The sequence below is a fragment of the Lactuca sativa genome, chromosome 7, assembly GCF_002870075.4.
Source record: "Lactuca sativa cultivar Salinas chromosome 7, Lsat_Salinas_v11, whole genome shotgun sequence".
NCBI lineage: Eukaryota > Viridiplantae > Streptophyta > Magnoliopsida > Asterales > Asteraceae > Lactuca > Lactuca sativa.
Genome location: NC_056629.2, coordinates 169720582 through 169731998, shown reverse-complemented (window position 1 = coordinate 169731998; position 11417 = coordinate 169720582). Strand labels below are relative to the sequence as shown.

The window sequence follows — 11417 nt, the reverse complement described above, 5'->3', positions numbered from 1 at the left end:
TAGTGGTGTTTTTATTTTATTTTATTCTATAACATTCATATATTAGGATGTTTGCTAAGTAGATGTGCATTCGACTCTAGATTCACCTTTAATACAATCAGATATTGTTATGTGGTTTGGGAATTGCAACAAAGTTTGAGAGAGCGTCCGCAGTTTATCATTCAATATCAACGATATGTATACAAAATTACCCACGTACATGAAAACCAACTGTTCCAGAAGAGCGCTCGAAATATGAGAAATAAGTAGTCCATCATAGAATACAAATAATTTATAAACAATTGACCAAAAAAGTTACATATCTGGCCCCGCAACACGGAGTCACTCATCTAGTTATATTTATTTAATTTACTTTAGATATAATTTACAAAAATAAAATTATATTTTTCTTTTATGGTGTTATTGTAAATGTAGATAACTAAAGGATGTAATTATACATCCGTCCCATATTTATTGTCTATTTTTTATTTTTAAAGTCTTTATTCTTCAACTTCGATCTTCAATTTTTTTTTATTGTAATATATAATATTTGATTCAAAATATATGAATGAATTGTTTTTTAAATGTATTTTCATTATTATAAGTTTCATCAAGCAATATATAACACAAATCAAAAAATATTTAAAGTCAAAGTTAAAAAAATAAAAACTTCGAAAGTCAAAATTGGATAGTAAATATGAGACAAACAGTTTTATTACTAAATAATATAAAAATAACATAATTAATAAAAAAAATCTTTCATGTTTCGATGATTTATCTTTTAGTGAATGAGATGATTATTATTTTTTGAACATCCATAAAAATAAATCTTCCGTAAAATTTTCTGAACTACTTTAATTATTTAATGATTCAATCTGTTTGTTCGTTAAAAATACAAATAATTCATTTCTCACTCTTCTCACGTAACCTTTTGCTTCTCATGGAAATTAAACTAAAAGAAAAGTGCCGCCTAAAAAGAATTTGGACAAAACTTCAAAAATGATATATGTGGTATGTATTTTTTCAGAAATTTAGTCAAAACCTCTAATTTTTTTTTGTTGATGGTACTTTTGGGTTAGTTTGTATGTGGAAATGGTTCATCCTAAAATAAAAATGACTATTATAACATTTATTTTTATTTATATATTTTTTAATATCTACTTTAATTTTTAATTATTAAAACAATAGAAAATTGTCCTTTTAATTGTTTTAATTATTAAAAACCATTTGAAAAACGTTTTCTTTTTTAAAAAGATTTGGGATTGGGATTCCAATTCAAAATAATCGATTCGTGACTAATTTAATCTTTTAGTTTTATCAATGCAGATTAAGTTTTGCGGAACTCATTACAATTCTTTACGAGCTTTAGCCGAATTCAATACAATAAAGCTTAAATCGAACTGAGCTCGAGCTCAAATCACGCATAACTTAAACGAGTCCGGTTAGATTTGGGCTTGGCTCGACCCGTTTGCTCCCCTGTTACCATTTAACAAAATCCAATGAAATATTTGTTTGTTGTTATATAAAATATTTATTGTTTTATCTAAGACGATACAATAAAAGCCATTATATTTATATTTCTATTTCCGCTTTAACATTTGATAAAAGTGACATTACTTTTCATTAATACTTCCTAAAATAGAAACTAACTTTTTTAAATACTTCCTAAAATAGAAACTAACTTTTTAAAATAACTTCTAATTTATTTAAATGGTAGATGTTACTATAACATGTTAAACCAATAAATAAGAAACAATTTCATAAAATATGTAATACCATGAAGATCATTAAGAAGCCATGTTAATTTTAACGTCTTTTAAAACATAAATAAAGGATCGTAGTGATCATAATAATTTTATTTTTACAAAATATAAGTGGCTTTCATTAACCAATTTGTGCATATATTACTCATTCAGTCTTTTGTCTTGTTAGGAATATTTATTCCTTGCAAAGTTTGTCTATTTTTTTCATCAACCATAGCAACATATTTGTGAGGTGATATTTTTTTGCAAGTTTCATTTTCTGAAAATATTGATCATTTTAATATTAAATTTATTTATTAAGTTTAAAATGTTATTTATATTTTCCAAAATATACCTATATGAATTGACCACCGGCCATGTGTCCTCCTGCTACCACCTGGTACGTCACGTGAAAAACGATCTTCTCATGGTGGTGATCGGTGAGGATTTAATTGTTTAATAAGAAAAATATCTTGTATAATAAAAGATGAGTATTCATTTAAGTTTAAAAAGGTGTTTGGATTTGTATTTCAAAAATAACTAAGAATTTGCTCGTAATATATTGCGGCGTCATCAATGTGTGTAGCAAGTTAGAATTTGGACGATGATATCGATAAAAGTTAAGTATCATTGTATTTATTGGTATTGGTAAATAAGTAACACGATCAGTACTACTGGTTAATTTTACTTTATATCGTCAAATTTGTTATGTTTAACCAAACTCATAATAACATACATAGTACGAAAATATACATAAAATTTACATCGACATTTGAAGAAACTCGAATATTACCGATACGTACATACACATAGCTGAATAAGTAAGGTTTTTTTTTTTTTTTTTTTTTTTTTAATTTTATTTTAAAATTAACGAACTTAAGTTCAAATAATCAAAAGAATATTATATTTGATCCGACTTATACGTATGAAACATACATAAAAATATCGTAAACAAATACGAATATACCGACACGTAAATAAAAAAAACAAGTAACGTTGGACCATATAGACTTTCGAATATCTGATCCTACCCTAAGCCCTAATCAATAAGAACAGAATATAAGACCAAATCAAACATTCTCGGGCTATAAGATCTTAATTATGTATAATCGTGATACATACATAAGTAACTACAATAATGATGTCAATCTCATATAATGAAAACCATAGGCTAATAGACATCATGTAATCAGACAATTCTATCATATAATTCCTGAAGATCCTTAGCCTAGTACTAGCATACTGTTCTAACATATCACAATATCAAATAACTATATGATATTTTGGGGTCTACTTACTGGCTTCGACTAATCGTACACCCTGCATCCTCCCTTTTCTTATTTTGAAAACCATTTTTAAAATTTATTTTTGAAAACCCCTCCTTGGTTTGAGACTGGAGTCCCACAAATGTTCCTCCAATTCACCCAGTATGTAATCAATAAACATATCATGCCATAACCGGATACAATCCATAAAGGGCCGGCCTTGGTGCCTTAGACCCTGTTGATATAGTGAGGATAACTCACCCCGCAACTGTCGGCTTGAAAGATAAGTTCAAACTCTCGGATCACGGCCACAAACTCCACCACCTATATTCACCATAGAACCATACTTGTAAATTTCCAATTTCCCAAAATGCCCCCGAAGTCAAATAGTCAACCCTTGGTCAAAGTCAAAGTCAATGATCAAGATCAACAGTCCATGTTGACCCGAATCGTCGAGTGCAGTCACTGACTCGTTGAGCCCTTCTAGAACTCAAGTAGTCGTGAAAAACCCCCCACTGACTCGTCGAGTTTCTCTACAACCCGTTGAGTTCATGCGTGCCAAAAGTCGGGAAAAACCTAGCTAACTCGCCGAGTCACCCTACTGACTCACCGAGTCCACGACAATCTTCATCGGACTCGCCGAGTTGACCATGCAACTCGTCGAGTCCCTTCAGTCCATATCCATACAGATGCTTATTAAGCCATCTTAAGGTTCCAGATTGTAGATCCAGCTTCCCAAGGCATGTTTATCACGTAAAGTTGCAAACTTTACGTGCATGCAAGGCTCTAAAGTCTTATAATGACAAAACCAAGCTTATAATGGAGTTCTACACTTGTGGAGAGGTTCACACTTGCTAAACCTGAAAGCTTTACGGACTTAGAGGCCAAAGAGAGTTCAGATATGAAGTTACAACTTCAGATCTTAGCTCATACCCAAAAATAACTTCCTATTATGCTAGAAAAGCCCTAACTTTAACCAAATGAGATCTAGAATGAAATGAGGTCAAAGTAACGACTTGATACCTTCCAAAAGTTGCCAGCTGAGGTAGATATCAGATCCCCACAAGTTCCTTGCTTCTAGCTACTTATTCTCCAAGCTCTTTTTACAAAGGTCCACCTTCCAAAGCTTAAAACACATAAGGATGAAGCACACACACGTATTAGGGTTTGCCGGACTCTTAAGAGGCTGTAAGGGGGCTGAAGGAGGCTTATGATCCTTTAAATAGGGTGCAAAACCCCGAAAACTAGGGTTTCATCCTCCAACCCCTACTCGTCAAGTCCTATCTTGGACTCGGCAAGTAGGTCACTTAAACACGTAGCCCAACCCGCTTCTACTCGACGAGTTAGGGCATCTAACTCGTCGAGTAGACCATGCAATTTATGAAAATTAAAGTTATAAAATTATCACCTGAGAGTCGGGGCGTTACATGTGGAGGCACCTAGGGTTTATGGAAGTCGACGACTTCTTAAGGGGTGATATTTATGGCATGAGATTGAGAGAGATGGAGGATAAATATACTTAGGGTTTCAGATAAAAAGAGATGGAATGGATAGGGATTTTGTTAAACAAAAGACGAAAGTGGTGGGGATTGCTGCTCTTCCTCGTTGCTAGATGGTAGCCATTGGTGGCTGTGAAGGTTGCTGACATCGACGATTAATAGTGGAGACAGGGGCAGACGGTTACCATCATCTGAATCGAAACTCACCACTACAGTCGGACCTTCAACAAAATAGGAGACCACCATGAGCCATAGTCGAACACATTCACTCGAGCCACACATAGCCAGTTGTTAGAGAAGGTAGAATTGGTGGCGGTGGTGGTGTCGGGGATTGGTGGCTGTAAAGGTTGCCACTCTTCTGGATGAATAGAGAGTTAGAGATCAACCTTAGAAGATATGTTAATATAGCTCATGTTTAACCGATTCAAATGGTTGAAAGTAAGGTTTGACCGATTCAAACGACTAAAAGTGAGGAATACTATTCAAACGTCAAACCATCCATGGATTCTTATGTTGACTTTTTCAAATGTTGATTAAAATAAGATTCGTGATTTTTTAATGCATAAAATTATTATACATATTGCATAAGGGCTTATATATCTTAAAATTCAGCATTTGATCAAATTTGCATAATAAGAAATATGGATATATACCACAAAACTGTTATTAACAATTCAGTTGTTCACAGGTGAATATTACACGGTTAGGAGAGCCCACGTTCACAATAAGTGCTTTTTATTAGCTTTTTTTTTTTTAGCAAAAAAGCTAATGGACAATGAAAAAGAAACTATTATAGGAGTTTTTTCAAACAACTTTTTTTAAAATAACTTATTAGTTAACAAACTATTATTATGTCACTTTTTAATGATTTGGTGAATTTGATATGTTTTCAACCTATTGTAAATAAATATCTATACAAACAATACATAAAATAGCAAACTAAAAAAAGTTAAATTATGATAGAGATAAAATGAGTTTTTATATTTTAAAACTCAAACATTACAAATGACCCACAATAAATTAGTAATACCAACAAATAAAACTTAAATATTTTTTTATATGATAAATCATTAAATTATTTTATTAATGTTTTATTTGAGGTTACAAATACAACTAAAGAAACCAAACGATTTTCGTTCTTTTTTACTTTATTATATATTTTTCTCGTTAATCGTAAAATGAATCTTTTGTTATTGTTATTTTTTAATATTATGTTATTATTCAGTCAACCAGATTTTTCTAAGAACCGCTAGTTCAATCATGTTTAGAAATCGACGTAAAATCGGTGATAGTTGAACCGCTCCCTCCCTTGGTTTTTGGTCCAACCGATTCGACCGGCCGGTTCAAACCGGTTTTTAAAACATTGCTTCTAACCATTATTTCTTACACCATTGTTTTCTCATTATTTCTTACACCATTCTTTTCTCATTCTATACACAAAATACACACAATATTTTCACAACCAAAACCATGGATCCCAACCAAAATACCCACCCAAACTATAAAAATCACAAACCCGATAACGTTTTTGCGTTAGATACAATCCTTCGATAATTCTCGACCATGGAATCACCTCAATGTGGTTTTGTCAAATTGCTTTAAACAGGTTCCCTTATTCAACAAACAACACTTTTCCAACAACAATATCAAACTTTTCCGGCCTTCCAACAACAACTTTTACAATATCAAGCTTTCCAAAAATTCCAACAACAACAATCACAAGCACACCCATCACAACCCTCTCATTCGCTGAAGTTTACTTCGGAAACTCAACTTTCACCACCACCTCAACCTAAAAAGAAAAAAAGGAAAAAAAAACGGCCGGACCCACCACCACCCAAGAAAGGGCCCCACGGAGAAGAAGAAAAGCTAGCGGAGGCATGAATTTCGGCTTCCCAAGACCCAATTGAAGGCGATAGTCAAACTTACAGTTGTTTCGGGGTGAAAATTCGTGTGGTGTTTTATGATTTAATGAGAAGTGAAAACCGAAATCTCGATTAAATTAGCTCGAAGTGGCGCGATATTCGGCTAAAATGCACCAAATTTGGAGGAATTTACAACAACCTCCTAAACATACGAAAATGATGGTCAAACGATTTCGATGTCTTAAAGGTGGCTAGCAGAGGCATGGATTTCGGCTTCCCAAGACCCAATTGAAGGCGATAGTCAAACGTACGTTTTTTTGGGAGAAAGTTTGTGCGGTGTTTTATGAGTTAACGAGAAGTGAAAACCAAAATCCCGATCAAATTAGCTCGAAGTGGCGCGATATTCGACTAAACTGCACCGAATTTGGAGGAATTTACAACAACCTCCTAAACATACGAAAGAACGGGTCAAACGATTTTAATGTCTTAAAGGCGGCTTTGGACCAATTTGAAAAAAATAACGCCAACCCACAAAGCTTTTCCGTATGTGAAACCGTGACTAACGTAGAAAGATGCTCCAAAATGGAAAGAGCAAATGGAATGAAGTTCACAATCTTCCGGTTCAAAGCGTTTAAGAAACCCCGATGCAGCTTCCCAATAATCGAACGGACGAACACACTTCAACATCAACGATGATCCGTTCGATAGTTAAGATGAGCAACCTCTTCGTCAGCCTGTTGGAAGAAATAAAGCAAAAAAGTGGCTTCAACGGCTTCGGGATATAGTGTTATGGATCAATTTGGAGAGAAATTTGATCGTTATGTACACGTTCAAGAAACGAAGACGAAGATGTTGAGTCGGGTATAACAAAAAATGATAGAAACACAGTCGGTGATTCAAACAAAAACCGATAGAGAAATATTGAAAAAGAAAGCGGACGACCTCGAAGGCGAATATTTGGAGCTATTTCTCGCAATAAATGAGTCCGTTTGAGTCCGATGTAGGAATACGGGATAATTTTTTTAGTTAAACTTGGTAATTTTAGGTTTTTTATATTTCATGTTTTTTTTATTTTAAGTAATGTAATTTTTATTTTCAATGTAATCTTTATTTTTCTTATTTTAATTAATGTAATTTTTATTTTTAAGTTAGTTTTATTATTTTTATTTTAATTATTGTAATTTTTATTTTTAATGTTATTTTTTTTTATTTAATTAATGTAATTTGGTATTTTAAATTAATGAAAGCCGGTAGTTTAAAAAAATTATATTATTTCTATGTATTTTTTATTTAAATTTAATTAAACAAATGAGATAAAGTGATGTTTTTAGTAATAAGTATCTCACCGTTAATAATATAGAATGTGGTGATGATACGAGATCCAACCATCCAATACGTAAAGCTGTATTAATTTTTTGTGTAGGGTTACTTATGATATTTATATAAATATCGTATATTTTCACGTAAATTATTACATTATATCATCCAGTTTTCATTATACACTTGAACAGGGGATACAAAATAACACAGCGAACACAGTTCTCTGATATACACTATGAATCTTCCTTCTTTCTCTACTACTCTACACATATCAACTGGATCTTCACAAATGTCTTCAAAGATGATAACAATGAGCAGAATAACATCATCATCATCGTCTCCACCGCCGGTGAAGACATCAATAACGTCGCAACCGACTTCATTACCGATCCGTACAGTCCCCGGCAGCTACGGATTGCCGTTGATTGGACCGTTCATTGACCGGCTTAACTACGCCTGGTTTCAAGGCTCCGAAGATTTTTTCCGGAAGAGGATTGAGAAGAATCAGAGCACGGTATTCCGGACGAATGTTCCGCCGTCGTTCCCGTTTTTTCTCGCTAATCCGAACGTCGTCGCGGTGCTAGATTGCAAATCCTTTGCTCATATGTTTGATATGGAACTCGTGGAGAAGAAGGACATTCTCGTCGGTGATTTCATGCCTAGCACTAAATTCACCGGAGATCGGCGTGTTTGTGCATATCTGGATACAGCTGAGCCTCAACATGAACAGGTATGATTCGATTTCACAGCATTTCGCGTCAATTTACATATGATTTTGTTCAATTTAGGGCTATTCAGAACACAAAATTGGACGAGCTTATTCAAATCTGCATCAATTTTAGAGAATTAAAAACACAGTAATTTTGCATATTTGACCTGTAAATCATTTTCCCAAATCTGCAGCAAATCTACCAGCTCACAGCCTTCACATTTGATGTCCCCTCAGAATAAAGAAATTAAGATCAGCTTAATAAAAAACAACAATAATTTTATATTTAGACTAATTATCTAAGGATTCAATGAACATTGATGGTTGAAGTACGATGTTTTTTGTAAATCGATCGCTTTCGTTAGAATACCACCTTATCTCTATTCCTCTAACACTAAAAATCTCCACCATATATATGTTTAATATCTAAAATCATTCACATATTTTCTGATGATATTTTATAGCACTGATTGATAGAAATATACCACGAAAATTTGATTCACATGTTTTGCATCCCTACTGACAAAATAGCAGGCATTTCACATGTAGGTAAAATTGATAAAACTATTTTTGTATATTTTCGCCTTAAGGTTGAAAGATTTACATTTGAGCTTCTTGGTAATGCATTTTTTGTTTTTTTTTTTTTTCGTTTTCATCACATTTATTTATGGTGTAACAAGTTATGAAAATATCACATGTGAAAATAATCAAATTTTCGTAATTAGGTGGCACGTTATAATTGATGGTGAAGTAAGTTATCTATGTCTTGTCAAAAAAAATGTTTAGCTTTTTATATCTCTTGTATTTCTTTTTAGTTTTTTTTTTTATTTTATTTTTTGTCTAGTAGACTATTTTATTTTGGTTTTCAATTTCAAAATCCGATATAAAATCAGCATAATTATAAAAACAATTAGTAACTATAGTGTTTATTATTCGGAAGAATTTGAAAAGATATTTTGGTGGGTCCGGCTTTCATTTTTTCATGCAAATTAAATCATATGTTGGCCTCTTGTTTTGTTACATTTATCATTTTTGAGATTCATATCATATGTACAAGCAATCAAAGCACGTGATATTCGTGTCATTCGATTTCTGATTTCCTTTTCTAAAATACTACAAATAAATCTTAATCATGTGCAACAATGAGCTAAGCTAGATATTTACGTATAACGTTTTCATCGTTCAATTAAAAATAAACTAAAGGTTTAACCGTTTAAATATAAAACAAGCCATCGTGAAAAAAGACAATTAAAATCTTATCTAATTTAATTTAATTCACATGTTTTGAGAATTTAATTTTTCATTGATAATGACACAGATAAAAAACTTCACAATGGACATACTCAAACGAAGCTCCACCATATGGATCCCAACCCTAACAACCTTACTAGACACCATGTTTGATACCATTGAATCCCAACTACCCTCGGGTCCGGTCAACTACCTCATACCAATCCAAAAATTCAACTTCTCCTTCTTATCGCGTGTCATCGCCGGAGCCAACCCGGAAAACTCACCGGACATGGCCGCCAACGGTTACATCCGAATGGACCGGTGGCTCGCAGTTCAACTCCTCCCAACCGTCCCAATCACCGCCTTCCAACCGCTAGTAGAAATCTTCCTCCATTCCTTCCCTTACCCTCATTTCCTTGTAAGCAACGACTACAATAAACTCTACGAATTCATCGAGAAAGAGGGCAAAGACGTCATTTCACGTGGCCAAACCGACTTTAACCTAACCAAAGAAGACACAATTCATAATCTCTTATTCACCCTCGGCTTCAACGCGTTCGGTGGTTTCTCGATATTTTTACCGAGTCTTTTATCTGCGTTAGGATCCGCCGACCGCCGGATCCAGGAAAATCTCCGACAGGAAGTCAGAGAAAAAACCGGATCCGGTTTAACCTTCAGGGCTGTAAACGAAATGGAACTGGTTCAGTCTTTCGTTTACGAAACCCTGAGACTCAACCCGCCCGTACCGTTACAGTACGGGCGGGCAAGGAAGGACTTCAACCTCTCTTCCCATGACTCGGTTTTCAACATCAAAAAAGGTGAACTCCTTTGTGGGTTCCAACCTTTGGTGATGAAAGACCCGAAAATATTTGATGACCCAGAGAGTTTTATTGCGGATCGGTTTATGAACAAGGGGAAAGAGTTGTTGACTTATTTGTATTGGTCAAACGGGCCACAAAACGGGACCCCAAGTGCTTCGAACAAACAGTGTGCGGGAAAAGACTTTGTTACCCTTACGGCGTCGATGTTTCTCGCACACTTGCTTATGCGGTATGATTCGGTTACGATCGCGGATGGTTCGTTTTCGGTCCTTGAAAAAGCAAAGCAATGAGTGTAAAAAGTTTGAAGTGCTTTTAGGAGTTTTTTTTTTTTTGATGTATGCTTTTTAAAGTACTTAAATTTGTATATTAATGTTGTGAACTTTTGTTACTTTGAGAATCTCTTTGCAAGATAAATAAAGCATCTCTGATTTGAAGTTTATGAGATTCGAACCTAACAACCAGTGTATTTTACAATGATGGAATCCGGTTTATCATGTTGAATTCATAAATGGTGGGATAAAATAGATTGTCTTGGCAACCAGCTAAACCAACTAATCCTTTATTTATTAAAAAAAAAGGTATTTATTCTTTACATATCCGATCCAGCTATTACAATTTTTTATTATTATTAGCAATCATAAAATATATAAACAATTTATTTTATTTTATTTTAAAGTCGACTAAAGTTTTATTATTTCTTTTATTTTTTGTTTTAGGATTAAAAGGAACATATTATTTTTTTCCAGCGTCAATTTTATATAGGAAAAAACAACGTATTTTGGTGCATTTTATTTATTTATTTATTCTTTTAATAAAAGTTAATATTTATACAATAATCATCTTAGTTTTATGGGAAATAAATAAGTTACGCTAACCAATCTTTCTAGTCTTTCTAGGAGAATGAAGAAAGGATGGATGAAAATGACAGGGTCATTGAAGTCGACTAGAATTGTTACTGAATTATTTATTAAAATAATCATAAAT

General features: G+C 33.3%; 1 protein-coding gene across 1 annotated transcript; it reads left to right on the top strand.

The window, feature by feature from the left end:
- The first annotated feature begins 7816 nt into the window (after positions 1 to 7816).
- LOC111912014 (fatty acid hydroperoxide lyase, chloroplastic) lies at positions 7817 to 10872 on the top strand. The gene is made up of 2 exons (XM_023907774.1): positions 7817 to 8400; positions 9698 to 10872. The coding sequence occupies exons 1-2, from the start codon at positions 7906 to 7908 to the stop codon at positions 10721 to 10723; spliced, it is 1521 nt and encodes a 506-aa protein (XP_023763542.1). The 5' UTR covers positions 7817 to 7905; the 3' UTR covers positions 10724 to 10872.
- Positions 10873 to 11417: the final 545 nt, after the last annotated feature.

What these genes read in the sequence shown, in the direction of transcription:
- LOC111912014 (XM_023907774.1), top strand. Translation starts at nt 7,906, where the DNA reads ATGAATCTTCCTTCTTTCTCTACTACTCTACACATATCAACTGGATCT. An exon ending in CTGAGCCTCAACATGAACAG is followed by an intron (nt 8,401 to 9,697) that starts GTATGATTCGAT and finishes ATAATGACACAG; the next exon opens with ATAAAAAACTTCACAATGGA.